The 25,345-nt window shown below is 42.0% G+C and overlaps 1 protein-coding gene across 1 annotated transcript in view; it reads left to right on the top strand.

Annotated features, from left to right (window-relative positions):
- Positions 1–25,345, top strand: part of TMEM178B (transmembrane protein 178B) — a 233,934-nt gene that overhangs the window by 768 nt on the left and 207,821 nt on the right. The window contains exon 2 of the mRNA XM_064738011.1: positions 8–1,442. Within this exon, the coding sequence (XP_064594081.1) occupies positions 1,061–1,442 (382 nt within the window). The 5' untranslated portion in view covers positions 8–1,060. The remainder of the gene's footprint in view (positions 1–7; positions 1,443–25,345) is intronic.

The following is a 25,345-nucleotide window of genomic DNA, read 5'->3' as shown; positions in this document are numbered from 1 at the left end:
CTTGCAGATGGCTAGCGTGCCGCCGTGTTAGGAAAACTGTGCACAACACATCCCAGCGCCGGGCACGGAGGAAGCCTTGCAGCTGCCGGCGGAAGGGGGGGCAGCAGCGTGTCTGTGTGCGAGTGTGTGGAGGGAGGAAGGAAGGATGCCGGGGCCCAGGGCAGCCCCCCGCGCTGCCTAGCGGGCCGGCGGCGGCTCCTGCCCGGCCCGGAGCCGGGGCTGCCCGCGAAGGAAGGCAGAGCCGCGATCGGCTGCCCGGATGACAGCGCCGCCGACTAACGCGGGAGAGTGAATGGCAGGGCTGGCAGAGAGAAGCCGAGGTGCCTCCGAAGCCAGGATGCCAGCGGCTGTCGGCGAAGGCTGCTGAGGGAGAGAGCCGAGCGTGCCCGCGTCCCCTGAGGCAGCCGGGCAGGGGATGCTTTAACCACGATCTCAAACAGCAGCGGCGGCGGCAACGACAACAACAACAGATTGCTCCCCCCCGCCCCCGCTCCCTCCCTTTCGACCCCGCTTTAAACCCAAGCAAGTGACCGACCGTCCAGACGATGATGCTCTTGCTGAGCCGCTGACAAAGAAAAAGCGAGTCACCCATTCCTGACACCGGGACAACTGGCTGCTTGCAAGTGGGAGATGTCAGGCTGTTGAACTTTTCTGTCCTGTGATGATGCTGTAGTGATCTGAAGCCATCTCTTCTGGATTTCTGGGTGGGCCAGATTGAACGAGATTAATGGACTGATCAGCCATCGGGTCTCTTCAGGGGGATTCATCCCTTCAGCCCCTGTCACTGGGGTGCTCGTGGTGAAAGGCTGTTTCTCCTCACCAGGTCTCCTCTGCAGAGGAGAAGAGGCAGATGAGACTCCAAGACTGCCTCCAGGGCAGAACTTTGTAGTGCTCTCAGCATCCCTCTGCAGCGTGGATGTGAGCCACGGGAGTTGGGGATGTTTGAGGCGGTCTGTGCCAAGTGACACCCAGCAGCTGCTCCGCTGGTTTTTGCGTGCTCTCACCCCCAGTGGCTTTGCCTGTTGTGAAGATGTCCATGGTGTTTCTGTGAAGCTGAGGCATGGCTGCTGGAAGGTTACTGCTCTATGCTGGCCTCTCTTTAGCTCTGTGTGCCCTTGGCATGCTGGCTGTGGCAATCTGCTCTGACCATTGGTACGAAACTGATGCCAGGAAGCACAGAGAGAGGTGCAAGAGCATCACCACTAAGAGAAATGATCCTGGCTTCATTTATAACTCCAACAACAACCTGCCTCTCAGGGCCAGCAGGTCTAGGTTGGACCGCTGGGAAGGGAAACTCCTCTTGGCAAGGAACAGGAGGCAGATCTTTGCTATGAGCGCTGTCGACGAGTGCAACAGACAGTACAACTCCACCAACATGGGGCTCTGGAGGAAATGCCACCGACAAGGGTTCGACCAGGAGCTGGAGGAGCTGATTGCCAAAGGTAAGGGCTGTTTTTGTGACCAGATGAATGTGCCAAGCTCTCCTGAGCTGAGCAGGGGCTGAGCAGAGCCATTTGGGCTCACAGATGGGAGCTGGCGTCTCTAGCCAAGTGCCTCTAAATGCAATGGGTGAACTGGCCTGGCTGGGCACTGCTTCCAGAAGCACTGCCAGGGCAATTCCCCACAGGATCTCTATTCCTGGGGTTTGGGAGCAAGAAGGCAGTGAGGGTGAGAACACACACGCCCCAGAATATCTTTTTCATGCCTCTCTCTAATCTGTATGTAGTCTTCCCATCACCATGGTATCAGATTATTTCCACACACAAATAAGAAGCATTCATAAGGAGACACTGTTGCATTTTTTTTTTTTTTTTTCAGTTTGTTTGACCCTGGTGGCTTGGAGGCTTTTTATTTTATTGGAGGCTACATGTGTCTGTGTTTCATCGCTGCTTTGCTGAATATCCTATCCATCCTGAAATACACCATTTGCAGTGCTCACATGTAGGCTTTTTCTATCCTCAAATGGAGAGTAAACAAAGAGAAATGCTAAAGAGCAGGAGGATACCCAGCTTGCTGTTTACACTGAGCTATGCTTTGGAATATTTTCAATATCTACAAAACATTACATGAATTTATTGGAAACGAATAATTTTCTCTTGGGGTGGTGATGCATCTGTTTGCCTGTAGCATTTTTGTGCTTTTTTTTCCCTGTCTTTTGGTCCTTTGTCTTAATTGCTCCCTCAGGGTAGTGGCTGAAGGTGATGGTCATTTTGCCCCGAATGTTTCTTTGATCTGAAGTATAGGAAAGGGAATACATGCATAAACCCCTACCTAAACAGAAGATGCCTGTTTTTGCAGGATGATGAGGGTTTCAGTAAAGGATGATGGCATCTTTGCTACCCACACCATGGTTACTCTGTACTACAAAATAACATTTCCCTCCCATGGTTCTTCTGTTGCAATCAGAAGATTCCCCATTGGTTTATTTGCATTGTAGTGAAACCATTGCTCCTTGCACAGTGCCATCTTCCAAAATACTTATCTTCCAAGTGTTCTCTATCCAAAACTCACTTGATAGCCTTCATTAATTCCCTCCTCAGACATTACAAGTGGAATTATTGCATAAAGCTACTTATTCAGGAGGGGTGTTCTCACACATGTGCCCATGTACATGTTTTGTTCCACATGTTTTATGAGTGAGCCCTAGCTGTGAGTAGCAAGGTAGAAACTTGTACCAAGCCAGTCCAAGCAGGTGGTGTACCTGGATCACTGCTTGGGATCCTGTTTCTAGGGACCCTTCATATCCAGCTGCTCTTTAACAACTCCTAGGAAATAGATTGGGGTCTTCAGCCCCATTTTTAAATGGCAGGTGGATGTGTCAGAAGCCTGTCAGCATCCAGACAGCCTGCTGCTGGTTTCAGTGCCAAGGGAGTGATTCCTGTTCTCCATCTAGGTGAGGATGGTGGGTGCTGGGCTGGCCATGGTGAGCTGCTTGCTCTGCCACGTGTGCTCGCTGTGCTCGGGGCATAAACAAATTCAACCTTGACAGCGGGCAAACATGTCAACAGAGCTCACCTTTGCAAATGGAGCTGTGGTTATTAGAGAGGATTTTCAGCCTGAAATAAGTGAGACTCTTTCCTCTTTCTCCACCTGCCTTGTCCTGGGAGCAGGAATGTCCATTTCTCCTGCCAGAAACAGCTGAATTTCTGTGTCTCAGGGTTATGTGTAATGGCAGCTCTGCTAAGTGTTACCCACAGGGAGAATGTGACAAAGCAAGATGAGGTGGTTGCATGCAGGAGAAGGTGGTCTTTGAAAGAACTTGCTGTAGTCTGCTTGTGTTCCTGTATGTGGGAATGAGTGTGTGGAGTAAACTGAACACCCAGCAGGTAGCCAGGGGTTCCCTGGGCCCAGTGCAGTGAGTGTCCCTGCACACACCCCTGTGTAGCTGTTGCTGCAGGTGGCCAGGCAAACCCACTGCCCCAGGTCAGATGTGCAGCTTGTGCACGTAAAGGAGCTGTGTGCAAATATCTGGGTGTGTCACTCCTTGCCTGCTCTAAGTGTTTTCTGATTCACTTCTAGCAAACTTCATTGTAGGATGAGAGAAGTGTTCAAGGAGGGAGACTTGTAACATTAAACAGCAGCATTTTAGTTCATTTGCTGGCCTTTCTAGGGTGAGGGTCTGTCTATGCTGTAGCTCTCAGCCATGAGGAAGAGTCATCCATATAGAGGTATAGCACATATAAATAAATATATATACGCTTTGGCGCCTCTAGACTGAAACACAGAAAAAGCAAGTATGAGGGCAATTCAATAAAATAAAGTGTTTGACTTGCTCAGAAATAAATAGAGATGTTTCCTTTTTGACCCTCACTTACATGGTGAAAGTAAAGTAAGTGTTGCTGCTGTCCAGTGCTGAGAAGAGCTGTGAGCTCAAAACAAGGCAGGTATTCCAGGTACATACCAACAGGATATATCATGAAGGTAAAAACTAAAAGTAGTTTTCACTTCCATGACAGATCCTTTTTTGGGGTTTAGGAGCTGCAGGGATGGGTGTGTGGACAGAATATGGCATGTGCAGATATGAGAGGCTGCAGATATTCCCTGTGTAGTGTTCAAATAACCTGACTGGGGCACATATCCTTACACAGATGAAATCACTCGCTATGAGATCCAGGGCAGATAACTTATAAAAGAGGATGGACACACAGCTTTAACTCTTATTCCTCTGTTAATTTAATGTAATATACCTCTTGCAGAAGTGGATAAACTAATGCAGGCTCTGGCCTCAAATATGGTGTGTAATGTTAAATATAATTGAATATAAATTTTATTGGTTTGGTTTTTTGTTTGCTTTTAAAGCTGGACAGGATCTGTGATCCATTTAGTTTAAAACAGATCCTACATTTTTCCCTAGGCAAGACTTCCAGTATTGAGAATGGTCTATTGAGATTTGTCTATCAGAGTATAACAAAAAATGGTCATTAAGAGCCTAACTAGCTTTGCAAATACCCTGCAGTTATTCTGCTTATGAACTCTGCTGAAATTAATACAAGCTATAGGCAATGGCTTGTGGCAGGATCAGGAACTTGGCAATCTTCTGATATCAGTGATTTTAAAAACCAGTTCTCTTCCTGAAGAGGTTGGGTCACTTCTGTAATTCTATTCTGTATTTATTAATTTTTACTTTCTGGGAAATAAATCAAGACCTTTATGTTGGATTAAGCTAGAAAAGCTGGAGATCTGTTGCTTCAGGTTTTTTTATATATAGGTATAATTGATAGCAGTAAATATACAAAATAGTAGGTCCAATTTTTATTTCTCCTTTACTTTTTTTTTTTGTGTTTTCATAGAACCCATGTGCATGATTTAAACTAATACAATTAGTTAAATAGGCAGTGAATTAAAAGATATTGTCACAAGTAAGAATACTCAAGGAGAGGCAGACTAGCATGAGACCAAAGACTTGAGGAGTATTATAAAGCTGCAACAAAATTAGGCAGTTCATTTCTTCTCTTTGACATGATGAAAAAAAAAAAATCAAATCAGAAACAACAGAAATTACAATCAGTAAAGAAGTTATTGGAGTTGAGCATGAAAACTGAGGTCTCAGTCTTGCTAGCTTTTCCTCTGCTGAATAATCTATATTTCTGGGAATGGACTGCTTGGACTGAAGGAAAGCCCTATGATACAGAAGGACCAGTGAAAAAGAGCTAACAGAGCTGCTCCTCTGACTCTGCTTTCACATCTGATCCAGCCTTTTAACACGTCAGGACCAGAGTTTCACTCCTGATCCCTAAAGCCTTGCAGAGTCAGGAAATGCTGGCTCTGGGGTTGTTCAGCACAATATTCTAAAACCCTTCCAATTCTCAGGTGTTTCTCCTTCACAAACTGAATAGCCTTTGCTATGGAGGCTCCTTTGATCATAGAGCTCACCCTGCCCCATCAGATCCAGTGTTTGCCTGTTTAGCAGGGAGTTTCTAGCAAAAGCAGCAATCCCTCGCCCAAGCAACAACTCTGGGTGAGCCAACCAACTCCAGGACTGAGCAAGCAGAGAGCTGGAATGCAGGTGAGTGTCTGGAGAAGGCAGAGTTTGTCCTGCTTTGGCAACCAGCAGCTCACAACTCCTTGTACACGACTTGTAGTGAGCCAGAAAAAAATGGGGAGCCACAGAGTCTGCCTGCATCCTATGGCAATGCTGCTCAGATGCTTTCCTGCAGTAGTTGAGAGGAAAACGAGAAAGGAAAAAAGGGAATTTCATCATTTAATTATAAAGGTACAATAAAGTAGATGAAGAAGTTGCACAATAACCAGTCTGTTCCATTTAGACAATTACTACTCAGAGGACCTTTCATCTTGCCTTTGGAAGGCTGCCAGTTAAACCTGACTGGATGGGGCTCTGCTGCCTGCCATTGGAATCCAATTTTTATTTAAAAACCCCCAGAATTTACAATGACCTTGTTTTTCCAACCCTCCTTTTACCTTCTTTCTTTTCTTCTTTGCAAGTCATAGTAAATCCTATTTCAAAACATTTTACTGTGAGTATACTTAGCCCATGCCACCACTGAAAAAAACCCCAAACCCTAAGTAATTCCTGTGCAGCCTACCTCCACCTGAAATAATAGGCAAGATTTCTGGGGTGAAAGCATTCTCTGGTTTGGTTTGTCAGATGCAGGGCGTAACTGAGGAAGAAAGGCTTAACAGGACTACTCCAGCCGTCACTAGGGATTATTTATACACAAATGGAGAGAGGCTACTTGCAGCTGTATCTAGCTGCAAAGAGCAAAAAGATTTATTTTTGTAAAGATTCTTGCAATACCTTGCAATGCTCAAGATTTGACTTTTAAAGTGCAATGGTTTTGACAGGTAAATTAGGACAGCCATTTTTTCGTGTATCCTTTATACATTAAAGACTCAAATGCTTTGTTTAAAATATGTGCTTGAAATCCCAAATGTTTTTCAGATGGACTTGTTAAAAAAGGGACTTTATTGAAGTCTGAATTCTGATCCTAGAGAAGTCAATAGTAAATGTTTTATTGAATATGGTGATGCAGCAAGTTCAGGCCTTTAGTGTTTCCTTTGAGGTTAAAATTGTCCCTGGGTAGAAAGGCCAGTGCAAGGTCTGTGCTCCCTCCTGTCACAGCTGGAGTTCTGCTGGAGGCATACACTGAAATTCAGGCAATAGACAGCACTGGAGTTGAATCTTAGGCTATCCAGGTACTCAGTTTTGCAGTTTTTGATGCAGAAATTATTCTTAGTCAGTTGATTTAAGACTGGAAGTCAAACAGCTGAGATACAGCAAAGCCATCCTCTTGTTCAGGGATTTTCCAAAATCTTTAAGTGGACAAAAGCACCGGTTCGTGTGTATGAGTTCCAGCAGGATTTGGCCCATCACATTTTGAATAAGCAATTTAATATTTTAATTGCATCAAATTTAAATAGCAATTCATGAACAAGTTTATTTGCCACAAGTAAGAAGAACCTGACACATTCCTCTGACACATCTGGGATAATTAGTTTGATAATATATATCTGCTAAAAATAATAAGAACATATATGTAATTTGAAAGAACAGCACCTGGTTTTGATTATGACTTTTTAAAGGGCAAATTTCAATCAAGCTCTTGGCTTTCAAACAAATTTGCCAGTGAAGACAAATGGAAATTTTGCCTTAGTAAAAATGACAGGATCATGCCCTTCTCAAGAGAAACTGATGTTTGCAGAGCTGCCTGCAGGACTGCATGCTTAATTCCTGATCATTTAATTGAACATCCAAATCCTTTTGAGAAATCTCAGCATTTTTATCCTTTCTGCCTACTGCAAAAAATTTGCGAAAGCTGTGGAGGAAAGATTTCATATGAGTGTAGTTGTGTTCTATTCTTTCAAATTTTTTTTAGAATGATAATTTTATTTTAATAGAGATGAAATGGTCTGAACTATTTTGTCATCTCCTGCAATAAAAATCCATATTAATGTTCATTTTTCGCATTGAAAAAGTATTTCTGTGCATTTAGAAAAGGTTCAACAGGGGAATGAGTTCATTAACTATTGCAGAACCTTTGTAGATAAGAAGCCTTTCTGTTTGTAGGTTTAGCTGAAATAATGACAGTAACTTATAATGTGAGTTACTTAATGGCTCATTGCTCACAAACTGCTGCTGGAACTCTTTACTACACATTTACCTCTTTAGGACCAAAAGAAAGAAATGAGATGGTGTTTCTTAGTCTTTAAGAAAAGAATAAATAAACAATGTGGATTCTGGGATCCAAGTTCCCTTAACAGATCATTCAGAATAGAATCCACTTAAAAGAAAAGAATATAAACTAACACATTTTCCCTGCAGGAGAGAAATCAGAGTAAAAAAAAAATGGAGATTTATCCATTTTCTTTCTCATTAGGCCTTATTCTTTTATAAATAAATATTCAGAACTGCCCAGCTGAGCCTGCTGAAATCATAATCCTTTGTAGATAAGTACCAAAATAGATAAAAGAAAGGTAGTACTGCAGTTAGGGCAGGGGCTTACAAAGCTGGAATTCAGTCCAAGCTCTGCCATAGTCTTTCTTCATGACCTGAGGCAAGGGACTAAATCTCTCATACCTCAGCTCAGTAGCAGTATAATAGGGATTTCGTTCACTATTATTAATGCCAGTTCGCATTCTACCCTCAGATTTACGAGCCTTAATCATGGATCAGAAATCACGGATCAGAAAAATGTCCCTGGCCTTTTGACATGTGGCTGCACTTTAAATATTGGCAGTGAATGCAGCCTTATGAGAGAGTGCAGAGAGACTACAAAGTAATTATGTTCAGCATGAATGGTAGTGGCTTTAGAACACCAGGAGGCAAACCACATTCCTGTGAGCACCACAAAATATGGCATTCCTACACATGTACAGTTGTAAAGAAGGATAATGAATAAGAAGTGTGGATGTTTACAGGATGGTCTTCCAAAGATTGAAGGATGGCACCAGAGAAATCATGGGTCATGTCTGCTTGAAATATTAATAAGCAGGTGATGGGGATTGGCCTCTTTGGGTGGCTGTAGGAAGAAGTTGACATTTCCTTAATGAAGACAAGTAGATTACACTAATGAGATAGATATGGGGACAGCAGTCTACAGCTGCTAAGAGAAATGACGTGGTCAGAGTGATGTGTTAGGAAAACTATGTTTCTAGAAGCATCCTAAATGGATACAGGGAGGGCAAGTTCACATTTGTAAAGGTCAGAAAAAGAAGTATTGTGGTAATAAAGGCAGGAGGTGGTGAGAGGATATGCAAACCTTAGACATCCCCTGGATCTATATCCATGGTGAGAGATAAGAGATTAAAATGTTGCTCCAGTTCTGGACCAGAGCAATGAGAAAAGTAATAGCCTTGTCTGTGATGATCTAGAGGGGAGTTACTGAAGAGAGTATATAGTAAAGAAGGAAGAAGGCCATTAGGAACTCTGTTATAATTACAATAAGCTGAGTTTGTTATATGTGTGCCCATGAAGAAATATTAGAGATACTGTGGATATGGACCTAGGAAGACAAGTCTGTGTTAGAGGAGTGAGCTTGGAAATTTCTCCATGGAAGTCAGAGCAGAATCTATGTTTGCACTTGAAATTATCAAGGAGTGAAATACAGAAAGATAAAAAGAGAAAAGCCCCATGAACCCCAGCAGATCTGGGAGAATTAAAGTGTCTTCTGGAGGGCATGCAAAAGGAGCAGATTCAAAGGTGGTGCAGTAGAAGTCAGTAACACCATGGTAGCTGAAGAGAGACACTGCTTCAAGTTTAAACAGCACAAGAGACTACTGCAGGTAGCCAGTGTGCTGCAGCTGCTGAGAACAGAGTATTCAGACTGTGCTGAAGATTTCCCAGTACATAAAGTAAAATTTTAGCAGTGGTCGCAAAGGAGAGGAAGCCACAGTGAACTCCAGGCAACATTTGTAGCTGGCATATTCAGAGAGGTTGGTGAGGAAGGGAGGAGAGGAAAAGACATGGTATTTATAGGGGAAAATAAATGTTTTAAGATAAAAGAGTGTTTTAAGATGAGAATATTTTGAGAGGAAAGAGATTGAATGGTGTTCGTGTTATGAGAGTAAAGAGGGGTGTGAGAGGTCAAGGCAAAGAGAGCAAGAGGGCAAGAGCAGCTGTAAGGAAAGGCAGGAGGCTGGGTAAGACTGGCTCAGTGGCAAATAAAAGAAAGGAATAGAGCCACATGGGAGGTTTTTCATCTGTAGGAAAGAAGAATGGGGAAGGAGTTGTAGGAAGGCAAGAGGAAACAGAAGGCAAAGCTGCTGGAAGAGGAAGATCATGGTTTGTCATTTTCTCATGGAAGAACCAGGTGAAATCCTGCGTGACAGCTGAAGTGGGGGCTGGAGGAGGCAGGAGGGTCTGAGAATGAGCCAAATGTGGCAAAGAGGTGATTGTGACTCTGAGTTTGAGATTTAACTGTGCTGAGCTGCAGTAGTAAGTCTAGGAAACGAGCAGAAGTAAATCGGGAAACCATTTATAGAGGAGAAAGTTAGGCAGGAGGGTTCCCATTAGAGATACCCTGCTGTGTGAGACATAGCAAAGTCCAGCTGGGATTTGGGGTACAGGGCAGGAGTAGCTAGGGGAATGCAAGTCAAAAGGTCTGTGAATGAAAGAATGCCGCGTGGATAACATCTACAGGTGGAGAAAGGCAAGGAAAGATAAAGAGAGTGATAAAAGAATAAGGGCAGGCAAGAAGTCCTTGATGCTGATGATCTGAGGTGACAGAAAGGCCAAGGAAGCTTAGTGTGAAGAGGTGGCTGGTGCTTGTTGTCCAGGGGATTATCCAGGTGGTGGAGGAGAAGGATGGGGGGAATCACAGGGTTCAGGATGAAGCCCTGCCTTTTTGGGACTGACTGGAGCAAGCAGGAGTTGTACACTGAACAGAAGATGCACTAACACATACGGCTTATAGAGCAGAGAAGTTGCTACCACTGACTCTTGTACAACATGCTCTGCCTTCCTGCTGTGAGTTGATCCTGTGTAACCTTACAGAGGTGTAAGCATGGTTCAGTTCAGCAAGTTTGTCCAGTGCTTGCAACAGCCATGTTCCAGTCTCAGCCTGAACCTCAAAGATAAATATCAGGATAATATTAATTCGGGATATTTTCCAGAAAGTGGGGAGGTGTGTGTGTGTATGGAGAAGGGTATTTGCATAGCTGGGGGCTTTAAGGAAAAGGAGTTCCAGGATGTCCTATGTACACAGCAGTGTGGATCCTGTTAAGATCTCTCAACAGATGGAGTGAAAGACATGGGGTGTCTCATGGTAGTCCTCACTTAATTCTGAGAAACTTCTGTTGGTTTTGAGTTTTAACAGCAGACATTTGAAAAAAGCTTTCTAAATGTATTTCTAGACTTTCTAATAGGATGAAACTGTCATGCTAATTTTATTGGATGACAAAAGCCGTTTGAAAAGATCTTTCTGCCTCAATATGAATGTATAGTGCTTTGTCTGTGTCCCTATTAATCAGTGCCTATTTTTGACTATGCAAAAGAGCCTTTATAGTGTCGATACTTTTATTCTGCCTAATGGTCATTTAAAGATATAAATATTATAACAGAAACAAACACAAACAAAAGAAACAAACTTTTTCAGATGTTACAGGTGTAGATTAGGGTCACTAGAGCCATTTTGAAGCGGTGATGATTTATGGTAGCTGATGATCCAATTATATTGCTTTGTCTTAGGTACTTGAATGGCCCTGATTAAGACAGTATCCAAATGCTGTTCTTAATTTCTAAACATAAAGGAATTTGAAGAGTAGAATGGTCCCTCTTTTACACAGAGGACAGTTGCACAACAATGCAAAAGTTCTGCTGGGCAACAATTTGCATTGGAAAGATATTTGTAATTGTCGATCCCTAATTACATATTTTATGTTAAATTTCATCCCCTTTCTATTTACCGGTTCCCAAGACTGCCCAGTTTTGTTCATGTGATATTCTGTATTCTGTAATGGTTAAAGAGAAAGGGAGGGGTGTTATGGTGATCAGAGAGAAAAAGGAGACAGCCAACAGGAGCAGGGGAAATGGAAAAACTCAAATAACTTAATGGGCTCAAATTGGGAAGTTGGACAATTTCCATCTCTGTCTTTTGAAAGATGTGACATTGCAAGTCCAGTAAAAAGGATTTTCAATAAATCTGTCTAATTAGGGTGGCACATTAGGCATGAAAAGTAGCAAATCTATATTTAAAGAAAGGAGCAGAAGTTGTCTGGGCCACAGTGGACCTTTTAGTTTGATCATAATAATACCAAGCAGTGTTTAAAGTAAGTTCTAAAGGAGAGATTAGTTAAATTCACAGGGGAAAATGAAGTAAACAGGCAACGTGTGTTTTCCTATTTGAAGTGTGCCCAACTACCCTGATATATTTTGCTAGGAAGATAACTGGGGGTTTAAGATAAGGAAATGCTTTAGACCTAAATTATCAGGATTTTGGTAGAGGATTTTATATTCTGCCCCTAAGGAAATGGTTTGTTGTGATGTTAAGGTAATTAGTACAAAATTTACAGAGGGTTTAAGGAACTGACTGAGGGAAGGCAAAAAGTGCTGAGAGGGGAAGTGTCAAGATGAAGTCAACAATAGAATTCCTGAAGTAGGGAACCAGTAACATCTTTGCACAGAAGTTAGCAGGGCTCATTGAGCTAGATTTGAAGGGGGAAAGAGATAAAGCCAGGCTTGTTAGAGAGAAGCCAGGGGGTGGCACGCTCATGTTTTAGGGACAGTGTGCTAGCAAGGCCCTTTGGTTTGCTGTCACAGTGGAGGTAGGGGATGGAGATTCATGTGGCAGCAAAGACTCAAGAGTTAGTGGTGTTGGAAGGAGAGACTGTGACCTTTGGAGAAAGAGGCAGGCAGCTCAGGAGGACTACTAGGATGTAATAAGGTTATGCAGAAAGGATATTAGAAGGGCCAAAGCACAACTAGAATGATTTGATGATCTTAAAGGCCTTTTCTAACCCAAATGTTTCTGTGTTCTGTGATATATTGCCTACTATGCAAGAAAAATGAAGAGTCTTTCCAGTACTGTGTGCTTGTGAAACATCCACTCTGAAGGATTATTTTACTATTATTGCTAGTTTCTCTTTTTTTCTTTTCTTCTCTTTTGTTTTTTTTTTTTTTTTTTTTTTTTTTTTTTTTTTTTTTTTTTCCTATGAAAGAGCATATTCAGCTCTGTATGGAGCAGGACCTGTTGAAAGGAGTGTTTGTCTCTGGGCTGCCTGACACCAGCTTCAGGTGTCTGGTGAGAGAAAGGGACCTAAGACAAATCCAGCTGCACCATCCCAGCTGCTTTGTCTCTCACTTAGATCTGAGCCACACTTTGTTTCATTCCTGTGGAACTCCACTCATTCAGGAAGGACTAGAGAGGAGGACTCTGAGCACTTAATGCATACTTCACCTTTCATTGGAATAAAGTTGTTAGTAGGGTCTTTGTTTCCTGGCTCTCTCATCTGCTTTAATTTCAGATTGTCTTAGCTCAACAACAACAAAGGCCTGTTAGATTCTCAGCTATTTATATTCATAAGCCAGAAGAATGCAGAGCCTTCAGCTTCTTCATTAAAACAGTTTATATAAAATAAAAGAGAATTTCCGTACTATATTTAAATGTTGGGAATGGCTGGCAGCAGCAGAATTCAACTCTTTTTTGCACTTATTTAAAGTATCATTAGATGTGCATTTCAGCTCACAAAATGTTCAGCCCTTTGGCTGGTGATGTAGGGTGAGTTTCCTTATATTGGGATGGATTTTGGCATAGGAACCACCCCCTTATAAGGAATAAACAACCCACTATGGACTTCGTTCACTTGTATGTGAAGCAGCAGACCACAATCCTCAAAGTTTTTGGGAAAGGTCTTGCAGAGAACATAAAGGCTCCACAGCACCAAAGGTAGGACAACATCTGGGACAGTGTTTTAGGGTTGTAGTTCAGCTCCCAGGAAAGGTGGAAGCATGATGATATAAGTATGGAGCAAGAAAAGTGTGGATGCTCTTCCTGTCTGCAAGCAGAGGGTATTGTTTCATCAAAAGGGGATTACCTTCAGCTGGCCACACCATTGTTTTCCAGTCATTCAGTAACTAAGACTTGGTATCTCAAAGCTTGCTTTCATTTCAATCTTGCTTATAGTTTCCATATTCTCAAAATCTTTTGCCAGGTAATCATAAGGCTTTCCTGTTTCATCTTCCCCAACACAAGAGGAAAGAGGAATCCTTTCTACTCAGTGTCTTGAGGGAGGAGCCTTCCATTTTCAAATGCTATTCCTTCTAACTCATTGATCCTGGTGGGAAAGGTAGTCACAGACTCCCAGGGCATCAGCTTTGTGGGGATGGGGGCAGGACCAAATCTCACTGACCACTTCATAATGTCCATGTTTATCAGTGGTGAAGAGGCTGCAGAATGGGCCTATACAGTGTCTTGGCCTCTGGACCTGGAAAATTCCATTTGTAGAAAGCATGGGGACTTGTTTCAAACATTTTTTAAAATAGAAGGTGTCATTGGGAAGAGTGTGGTGATTTGTTTAAGTGTCTTCCAGGGAAGCAGAGAGGGGCTACTTGATTGGTTGGAGGGAGGAAAGATGTATGTCAGTGTAAATTTTCCTTCACACTGATGGTGATGGCAGTACAGAAAGAGCCTCTACTTCACCCCCAGTCTTTCCTTCTTGTCCCTTGCGCTGTTCTTTCTGGTGTCCCCTGCACTCTGTGCCACACCAGAACTCGTGGCACATCTGCCCCCTTTTGTTCATCAGTTATTATCAGCATCCAGCCTGTGACACAGCAACTAATTGCATTGCCAATGCCTTCAAATGAAGAAGCAGTAGGAGCAGGAGCAGATGAACTCTTCAGCACCAAAGTCCTCTTTGCCCATGTGTGACTCTAAAAATGCAAGTACAAAGGGAGAGAAAGGGGAAAGAAGCAGGACTTCGTTTAGTGGAAAGCTGCCCACAATGCTGAGGTATGGGCAAATCTTCAAACTCAAGCTGTGCTGAGGGTTCTTGGTGTCCAGTTGGTTGTGTTACCAGGGTGTAGCTTTGGGCTGGTGGCATTAGGATGACTGGAATGGCACAGCTTCTTTAAATTTTAAAGAAACATTCTCTGTCCTTTGAATGCAATTCATGGCATTTGGGAGTTCCTGTACATGAAATTTGAGGTGACCTGCACTTGATTGCTCTGGTTGGATGGCACATTTTACCTGTCACTCAGAAAATTAAGTTGTTTGAATGTTAATCTTGGGCACATGAGTTAGGCACTGAAATACCTCCTCTGAGGACTAAGACTCTTCAGGTTGCTTGGGATAATGTTTCATTGAATGTCTTTAGAGTCTGTGTTTTGAAATGAGATCCAACTGTTTAGCTCTCAGAAGGCACAAATTGCCCCAGTTATATCTATCCTGGTGGCAATTTACACCAGGATAGGACTTCGTTCTAGTGCTTGGGGATCAAATGTGAACATTTCTCCATTCATTTCAATGCTTTCTTTCCAGAGTTTTGGTCTGTTTTAAAATGCAGGTCAGAGCTCCTGAATTTAAGTTTTAATTTGAGTAAGTTTCACTCTCCATCAAGGCTATGGCAACAATCTTCAAAGCTGGTATCATGGTTTAGGCATTTGGTGCACACATACCTGAACCAAAAGATAGAGGCACCATGTAAAAAACTGGATATGAGTGGAAGAAATGGGTCAGGAGTTCTCTCTGTGGTCTTTAACAGTTTCTTTTACCACCAGGCTGTTCCTTTCCAAAGATAATATATCAATTATTTTTTCATTGTTTCTAAGGGCTGGGAGCTGAGAAGTGACTCCTCTGACATTTTGGTATATTGCTGTAAAAAATATGGAGAAAGTTTTCACATGAAACATGTAAGAGCCCCAAAGTTTACCCATCACAGATGCCAATCTGCTTTCAAAGGATTTAACAAGGCTTATTGTCTACCACGCTGGTTTTTTGTTTGATATTTTTCTGTTGATGTATTTTCTTTGTAGCTTTTTCATCTGCTAATTGATGTATGGCTGTATATACTGGTCTTTCAGCTGTGCTCCAGCTTTGTATTAGAAGTACTACTTTGTTTTTTTGTGATTCTTAAGGTTTAGGAAGATAAGTCTGAAATAAATTTGTAGCTCTCATGGATTAAAGTAACTTTATTGAAGAGAACCAAGGGAAAACAGAGATGCAGTGGGTGCCTGGGCCCTCAGGCAGCCTGGAAAAATGACTTAGCATGGTGATCACAGTCATTTCACTGGAGCATCATGTTTCAAGCCAGAAGGTGAAAATTCAAACTCACTGATGAAGGAGAGGTCAGAATAAGAATGAAACCACTGGGACTGAAAGCTTGGAGTTGTGGACAAAAGAAAATGGTGGCAAAGTTAGGGGAAACGTGCAAAGAGAGAAGGGGAAGATTGTGAGAGAATGGAAGCACTGGTAAGGAGAGACAGCAGTGGCTGCAAGGGGAGCAGACCTTTTGTTGAGTGTTAAGGCCAGAATCTGTCCTTGAACAAAAATTGAAGTGACAAAAGATACATAAACACCAAGTTTCCCCTTTGGCTGTTAGCAAACTGTTGGCATGTTTGTGGAATGTGTGGGAAGAGCCTGAACTCTGAAGCTGCCTGTGAACCAGACTCATGGTGAAATTTTTCTGTCAGAGATGCATTTGGGTCCTTACTGTAGTAGGGGCAGGACAAGGGCAAGCCTGTGACCAGCCTTTTTCATCGTGAAAGGGTAATTTCACCTGCCATTTCTGTCCTTGCAGAGCCTCCTTGGGGGCAATTCTTCCAGCAGAGCACTTCTGATCAAGTTTTCCTCCAGAAACTGAAGCAGGAGCCAGAATCCTTTGGAAAGCCCTGCATATAAATATCTTGTTTAGTTAGTCTAATAAAGGTATTACTAACAGTGCTGCTTGCAGGATTTATTGGGGGATTTCACTAAGACAGTGTTAGCAGTGGAATTATAGTCATTCTCTTGTAAGACCTTGTCAATGCGAGAGAAAATAACATTGATCCAATCAGAGATATTTTACAGGATCAATGTAATATTCTTTTGCATAATCACAACCAAAGGATTATGGGCCTGTGCTGGGAGTGATGAAGGATCACTTGACAGATCACAGCCTCATTTGTTCTCATCCTTTTAACTGGTGAAGTACGGGCAGTTTTTAAAAGTCTGCCTCTATATCCCTGTATCTTAAATACATCAGGGCTCCTTTGGGCCACATGCATTATATATTCAGTCTATTGCTTTTAAACAATATTTTTGGCTACATGCATTTTTCATAGCTGAGCCATACTGAAGCATCTTGGTATGACCTTGAGACAATTCCCTCAATTTTAATAGAGATGAAATGGTCTGAACTATTTTGTCATCTCCTGCAATAAAAATCCATATTAATGTTCATTTTTCGCATTGAAAAAGTATTTCTGTGCATTTAGAAAAGGTTCAACAGGGGAATGAGTTCATTAACTATTGCAGAACCTTTGTAGATAAGAAGCCTTTCTGTTTGTAGGTTTAGCTGAAATAATGACAGTAACTTATAATGTGAGTTACTTAATGGCTCATTGCTCACAAACTGCTGCTGGAACTCTTTACTACACATTTACCTCTTTAGGACCAAAAGAAAGAAATGAGATGGTGTTTCTTAGTCTTTAAGAAAAGAATAAATAAATAATGTGGATTCTGGGATCCAAGTTCCCTTAACAGATCATTCAGAATAGAATCCACTTAAAAGAAAAGAATATAAACTAACACATTTTCCCTGCAGGAGAGAAATCAGAGTAAAAAAAAAAATGGAGATTTATCCATTTTCTTTCTCATTAGGCCTTATTCTTTTATAAATAAATATTCAGAACTGCCCAGCTGAGCCTGCTGAAATCATAATCCTTTGTAGATAAGTACCAAAATAGATAAAAGAAAGGTAGTACTGCAGTTAGGGCAGGGGCTTACAAAGCTGGAATTCAGTCCAAGCTCTGCCATAGTCTTTCTTCATGACCTGAGGCAAGGGACTAAATCTCTCATACCTCAGCTCAGTAGCAGTATAATAGGGATTTCGTTCACTATTATTAATGCCAGTTCGCGTTCTACCCTCAGATTTACGAGCCTTAATCATGGATCAGAAATCACAGATCAGAAAAATGTCCCTGGCCGTTTGACATGTGGCTGCACTTTAAATATTGGCAGTGAATGCAGCCTTATGAGAGAGTGCAGAGAGACTACAAAGTAATTATGTTCAGCATGAATGGTAGTGGCTTTACAACACCAGGAGGCAAACCCACATTCCTGTGAGCACCACAAAATATGGCATTCCTACACATGTACAGTTGTAAAGAAGGATAATGAATAAGAAGTGTGGATGTTTACAGGATGGTCTTCCAAAGATTGAGGGATGGCACCAGAGAAATCATGGGTCATGTCTGCTTGAAATATTAATAAGCAGGTGATGGGGATTGACCTCTTTGGGTGGCTGTAGGAAGAAGTTGACATTTCCTTAATGAAGACAAGTAGATTACACTAATGAGATAGATATGGGGACAGCAGTCTACAGCTGCTAAGAGAAATGACGTGATCAGAGTGATGTGTTAGGAAAACTATATTTCTAGAAGCATCCTAAATGGATACAGGGAGGGCAAGTTCACATTTGTAAAGGTCAGACAAAGAAGTATTGTGGTAATAAAGGCAGGAGGTGGTGAGAGGATATGCAAACCTTAGACATCCCCTGGATCTATATCCATGGTGAGAGATAAGAGATTAAAATGTTGCTCCATTCTGGACCAGAACAACGAGAAAAGTAAAGTAATAGTCTTGTCTGTGATGATCTAGAGGGGAGTTGCTGAAGAAAGTATATAGTAAAGAAGGAAGAAGGCCATTAGGAACTCTGTTATAATTACAATAAGCTGAGTTTGTTATATGTGTGCCCATGAAGAAATATTAGAGATACTGTGGATATGGACCTAGGAAGACAAGTCTGTGTTAGAGGAGTGAGCTTGGAAATTTCTCCATGGAAGTCAGAGCAGAATCTATGTTTGCACTTGAAATTATCAAGGAGTGAAATACAGAAAAAGAGAAAAGCCCCATGAACCCCAGCAGATCTGGGAGAATTAAAGTGTCTTCTGGAGGGCATGCAAAAGGAGCAGATTCAAAGGTGGTGCAGTAGAAGTCAGTAACACCATGGTAGCTGAAGAGAGACACTGCTTCAAGTTTAAACAGCACAAGAGACTACTGCAGGTAGCCAGTGTGCTGCAGCAGCTGAGAACAGAGTATTCAGACTGTGCTGAAGATTTCCCAGTACATAAAGTAAAATTTTAGCAGTGGTCGCAAAGGAGAGGAAGCCACAGTGAACTCCAGGCAACGTTTGTAGCGGGCATATTCAGAGAGGTTGGTGAGGAAGGGAGGAGAGGAAAAGACATGGTATTTATAGGGGAAAATAAATGTTTTAAGATAAAAGAGTGTTTTAAGATGAGAATATTTTGAGAGGAAAGAGATTGAATGGTGTTCGTGTTATGAGAGTAAAGAGGGGTGTGAGAGGTCAAGGCAAAGAGAGAGCAAGAGGGCAAGAGCAGCTGTAAGGAAAGGCAGGAGGCTGGGTAAGACTGGCTCAGTGGCAAATAAAAGAAAGGAATAGAGCCACATGGGAGGTTTTTCATCTGTAGGAAAGAAGAATGGGGAAGGAGTTGTAGGAAGGCAAGAGGAAACAGAAGGCAAAGCTGCTGGAAGAGGAAGATCATGGTTTGTCATTTTCTCATGGAAGAACCAGGTGAAATCCTGCGTGACAGCTGAAGTGGGGGCTGGAGGAGGCAGGAGGGTCTGAGAATGAGCCAAATGTGGCAAAGAGGTGATTGTGACTGTGAGTTTGAGATTTAACTGTGCTGAGCTGCAGTAGTAAGTCTAGGAAATGAGCAGAAGTAAATGGGGAAACCATTTATAGAGGAGAAAGTTAGGCAGGAGGGTTCCCATTAGAGATGCCCTGCTGTGTGAGACATAGCAAAGTCCAGCTGGGATTTGGGGTACAGGGCAGGAGTAGCTAGGGGAATGCAAGTCAAAAGGTCTGTGAATGAAAGAATGCCGCGTGGATAACATCTACAGGTGGAGAAAGGCAAGGAAAGATAAAGAGAGTGATAAAAGAATAAGGGCAGGCAAGAAGTCCTTGATGCTGATGATCTGAGGTGACAGAAAGGCCAAGGAAGCTTAGTGTGAAGAGGTGGCTGGTGCTTGTTGTCCAGGGGATTATCCAGGTGGTGGAGGAGAAGGATGGGGGGAATCACAGGGTTCAGGATGAAGCCCTGCCTTTTTGGGACTGATGGGAGCAAGCAGAGTTGTACACTGAACAGAAGATGCACTAACACATACGGCTTAGAGGCAGAGAAGTCACTACCACTGACTCTTGTACAGCTTGCTCTGCCTTCCTGCTGTAGTTTATCCTGTGTACCCTTACAGAGGTGTAAGCATGACTCTCCCCAACAGAGTTCAGCAAGTTTGTCCAGTGCTGGTAACAGCCATGTTCCAGTCTCAGCTTGAGCCTCAAAGAAGATAAATAAATATCAGGATAGTATTAATCCAGCATATTTTCCACAAAGTGGGGTGTGTGTGTGTATGGAGAATGGTATTTGCATAGCTGGGGGCTTTAAGGAAAAGGAGTTCCAGGATGTCCTGTGTATACAGCAGTGTGGATCCTGTTAAGATCTCTCAACAGATGGAGTGAAAGACATGGGGTGTCTCATGGTAGTCCTCACTTAATTCTGAGAAACTTCTGTTGGTTTTGAGTTTTAACAGCAGACATTTGAAAAAAGCTTTCTAAATGTATTTCTAGACTTTCTAATAGGATGAAACTGTCATGCGAATTTTATTGGATGACAAAAGACGTTTGAAAAGATCTTTCTGCCTCAATATGAATGTATAGTGCTTTGTCTGTGTCCCTATTAATCAGTGCCTATTTTTGACTATGCAAAAGAGCCTTTATAGTGTCGATACTTTTATTCTGCCTAATGGTCATTTAAAGATATAAATATTATAACAGAAACAAACACAAACAAAAGAAACAAACTTTTTCAGATGTTACAGGTGTAGATTAGGGTCACTAGAGCCATTTTGAAGAGGTGATGATTTATGGTAGCTGATGATCCAATTATATTGCTTTGTCTTAGGTACTTGAATGGCCCTAATTAAGACAGTATCCAAATGCTGTTCTTAATTTCTAAACATAAAGGAATTTGAAGAGTAGAATGGTCCCTCTTTTACACAGAGGACAGTTGCTCAACAACGCAAAAGTTCTGCTGGGCAACAATTTGCATTGGAAAGATATTTGTAATTGTCGATCCCTAATTACATATTTTATGTTAAATTTCATCCCCTTTCTATTTACCGGTTCCCAAGACTGCCCAGTTTTGTTCATGTGATAGTCTGTATTCTGTAATGGTTAAAGAGAAAGGGAGGGGTGTTATGGTGATCAGAGAGAAAAAGGAGACAGCCAACAGGAGCAGGGGAAATGGAAAAACTCAAATAACTTAATGGGCTCAAATTGGGAAGTTGGACAATTTCCATCTCTGTCTTTTGAAAGATGTAACATTGCAAATCCAGTAAAAAGGATTTTCAATAAATCTGTCTAATTAGGGTGGTACATTAGGCATGAAAAGTAGCAAATCTATATTTAAAGAAAGGAGCAGAAGTTGTCTGGGCCACAGTGGACCTTTTAGTTTGATCATAATAATACCAAGCAGTGTTTAAAGTAAGTTCTAAAGGAGAGATTAGTTAAATTCACAGGGGAAAATGAAGTAAACAGGCAACGTGTGTTTTCCTATTTGAAGTGTGCCCAACTACCCTGATATATTTTGCTAGGAAGATAACTGGGGGTTTAAGATAAGGAAATGCTTTAGACCTAAATTATCAGGATTTTGGTAGAGGATTTTATATTCTGCCCCTAAGGAAATGGTTTGTTGTGATGTTAAGGTAATTAGTACAAAATTTACAGAGGGTTTAAGGAACTGACTGAGGGAAGGCAAAAAGTGCAGAGAGGGGAAGTGTCAAGATGAAGTCAACAATAGAATTCCTGAAGTAGGGAACCAGTAACATCTTTGCACAGAAGTTAGCAGGGCTCATTGAGCTAGATTTGAAGGGGGAAAGAGATAAAGCCAGGCTTGTTAGAGAGAAGCCAGGGGGTGGCACGCTCATGTTTTAGGGACAGTGTGCTAGCAAGGCCCTTTGGTTTGCTGTCACAGTGGAGGTAGGGGATGGAGATTCATGTGGCAGCAAAGACTCAAGAGTTAGTGGTGTTGGAAGAGAGACTGTGACCTTTGGAGAAAGAGGCAGGCAGCTCAGGAGGACTACTAGGATGTAATAAGGTTATGCAGAAAGGATATTAGAAGGGCCAAAGCACAACTAGAATGATTTGATGATCTTAAAGGCCTTTTCTAACCCAAATGTTTCTGTGTTCTGTGATATATTGCCTACTATGCAAGAAAAATGAAGAGTCTTTCCAGTACTGTGTGCTTGTGAAACATCCACTCTGAAGGATTATTTTACTATTATTGCTAGTTTCTCTTTTTTTCTTTTCTTCTCTTTTTTTTTTTTTTTTTTTTTTTTTTTTTTTTTTTTTTTTTTCCTATGAAAGAGCATATTCAGCTCTGTATGGAGCAGGACCTGTTGAAAGGAGTGTTTGTCTCTGGGCTGCCTGACACCAGCTTCAGGTGTCTGGTGAGAGAAAGGGACCTAAGACAAATCCAGCTGCACCATCCCAGCTGCTTTGTCTCTCACTTAGATCTGAGCCACACTTTGTTTCATTCTGTGGAACTCCACTCATTCAGGAAGGACTAGAGAGGAGGACTCTGAGCACTTAATGCATACTTCACCTTTCATTGGAATAAAGTTGTTAGTAGGGTCTTTGTTTCCTGGCTCTCTCATCTGCTTTAATTTCAGATTGTCTTAGCTCAACAACAACAAAGGCCTGTTAGATTCTCAGCTATTTATATTCATAAGCCAGAAGAATGCAGAGCCTTCAGCTTCTTCATTAAAACAGTTTATATAAAATAAAAGAGGATTTCCGTACTATATTTAAATGTTGGGAATGGCTGGCAGCAGCAGAATTCAACTCTTTTTTGCACTTATTTAAAGTATCATTAGATGTGCATTTCAGCTCACAAAATGTTCAGCCCTTTGGCTGGTGATGTAGGGTGAGTTTCCTTATATTGGGATGGATTTGGCATAGGAATCCACCCCCTTATAAGGAATAAACAACCCACTATGGACTTCGTTCACTTGTATGTGAAGCAGCAGACCACAATCCTCAAAGTTTTTGGGAAAGGTCTTGCAGAGAACATAAAGGCTCCACAGCACCAAAGGTAGGACAACATCTGGGACAGTGTTTTAGGGTTGTAGTTCAGCTCCCAGGAAAGGTGGAAGCATGATGATATAAGTATGGAGCAAGAAAAGTGTGGATGCTCTTCCTGTTTGCAAGCAGAGGGTATTGTTTCATCAAAAGGGGATTACCTTCAGCTGGCCACACCATTGTTTTCCAGTCATTCAGTAACTAAGACTTGGTATCTCAAAGCTTGCTTTCATTTCAATCTGCTTATAGTTTCCATATTCTCAAAATCTTTTGCCAGGTAATCATAAGGTTTTCCTGTTTCATCTTCCCAACACAAGAGGAAAGAGGAATCCTTTCTACTCAGTGTCTTGAGGGAGGAGCCTTCCATTTTCAAATGCTATTCCTTCTAACTCATTGATCCTGGTGGGAAAGGTAGTCACAGACTCCCAGGGCATCAGCTTTGTGGGGATGGGGGCAGGACCAAATCTCACTGACCACTTCATAATGTCCATGTTTATCAGTGGTGAAGAGGCTGCAGAATGGGCCTATACAGTGTCTTGGCCTCTGGACCTGGAAAATTCCATTTGTAGAAAGCATGGGGACTTGTTTCAAACATTTTTTAAAATAGAAGGTGTCATTGGGAAGAGTGTGGTGATTTGTTTAAGTGTCTTCCAGGGAAGCAGAGAGGGGCTATTTGATTGGTTGGAGGGAGGAAAGATGTATGTCAGTGTAAATTTTCCTTCACACTGATGGTGATGGCAGTACAGAAAGAGCCTCTACTTCACCCCCAGTCTTTCCTTCTTGTCCCTTGCGCTGTTCTTTCTGGTGTCTCCTGCACTCTGTGCCACACCAGAACTCGTGGCACATCTGCCCCCTTTTGTTCATCAGTTATTATCAGCATCCACCCTGTGACACAGCAACTAATTGCATTGCCAATGCCTTCAAATGAAGAAGCAGTAGGAGCAGGAGCAGATGAACTCTTCAGCACCAAAGTCCTCTTTGCCCATGTGTGACTCTAAAAATGCAAGTACAAAGGGAGAGAAAGGGGAAAGAAGCAGGACTTCGTTTAGTGGAAAGCTGCCCACAATGCTGAGGTATGGGCAAATCTTCAAACTCAAGCTGTGATGAGGGTTCTTGGTGTCCAGTTGGTTGTGTTACCAGGGTGTAGCTTTGGGCTGGTGGCATTAGGATGACTGGAATGGCACAGCTTCTTTAAATTTTAAAGAAACATTCTCTGTCCTTTGAATGCAATTCATGGCATTTGGGAGTTCCTGTACATGAAATTTGAGGTGACCTGCACTTGATTGCTCTGGTTGGATGGCACATTTTACCTGTCACTCAGAAAATTAAGTTGTTTGAATGTTAATCTTGGGCACATGAGTTAGGCACTGAAATACCTCCTCTGAGGACTAAGACTCTTCAGGTTGCTTGGGATAATGTTTCATTGAATGTCTTTAGAATCTGTGTTTTGAAATGAGATCCAACTGTTTAGCTCTCAGAAGGCACAAATTGCCCCAGTTATATCTATCCTGGTGGCAATTTACACCAGGGTAGGACTTGGTTCTAGTGCTTGGGGATCAAATGTGAACATTTCTCCATTCATTTCAATGCTTTCTTTCCAGAGTTTTGGTCTGTTTTAAAATGCAGGTCAGAGCTCCTGAATTTAAGTTTTAATTTGAGTAAGTTTCACTCTCCATCAGGGCTATGGCAACAATCTTCAAAGCTGGTATCATGGTTTAGGCATTTGGTGCACACATACCTGAACCAAAAGATAGAGGCACCATGTAAAAAACTGGATATGAGTGGAAGAAATGGGTCAGGAGTTCTCTCTGTGGTCTTTAACAGTTTCTTTTACCACCAGGCTGTTCCTTTCCAAAGATAATATATCAATTATTTTTTCATTGTTTCTAAGGGCTGGGAGCTGAGAAGTGACTCTGACATTTTGGTATATTGCTGTAAAAAATATGGAGAAAGTTTTCACATGAAACATGTAAGAGCCAAAGTTTACCCATCACAGATGCCAATCTGCTTTCAAAGGATTTAACAAGGCCTATTGTCTACCATGCTGTTTTTTTGTTTGATATTTTTCTGTAGAAGTATTATCTTTGTAGCTTTTTCATCTGCTAATTGATGTATGGATGTATACACTGGTTTTTCAGCTGTGCTCCAGCTTTATATTAGAAGTACTACTTTGTTTTTTTGTGATTCTTAAGGTTTAGGAAGATAAGTCTGAAATAAATTTGTAGCTCTCATGGATTAAAGTAACTTTATTGAAGAGAACCAAGGGGAAACAGAGATGCAGTGGGTGCCTGAGCCCTCAGGCAGCCTGGAAAAATGACTTAGCAAGGTGATCACAGTCATTTCACTGGAGCATCATGTTTCAAGCCAGAGGTGAAAATTCAAATTCACTGATGAAGGGGAGGTCAGAATAAGAATGAAACCACTGGGACTGAAAGCTTGGATTGTGGACAGTGTAAAATGGTGGCAAAGTTAGGGGAAACATGTGCAAAGAGAGAAGGGGAAGATTGTGAGAGAATGGAAGCACTGTTAAGGAGAGACATCAGTGGCTGCAAGGGGAGCAGACCTTTTGTTGAGTGTTAAGGCCAGAATCTGTCCTTGA

The sequence above is a fragment of the Zonotrichia leucophrys genome, chromosome 1A, assembly GCF_028769735.1.
Source record: "Zonotrichia leucophrys gambelii isolate GWCS_2022_RI chromosome 1A, RI_Zleu_2.0, whole genome shotgun sequence".
Lineage (NCBI taxonomy): Eukaryota > Metazoa > Chordata > Aves > Passeriformes > Passerellidae > Zonotrichia > Zonotrichia leucophrys.
Note: the sequence above shows the minus strand (reverse complement) of the source record. Positions and strands in the feature narration are given on the sequence as shown.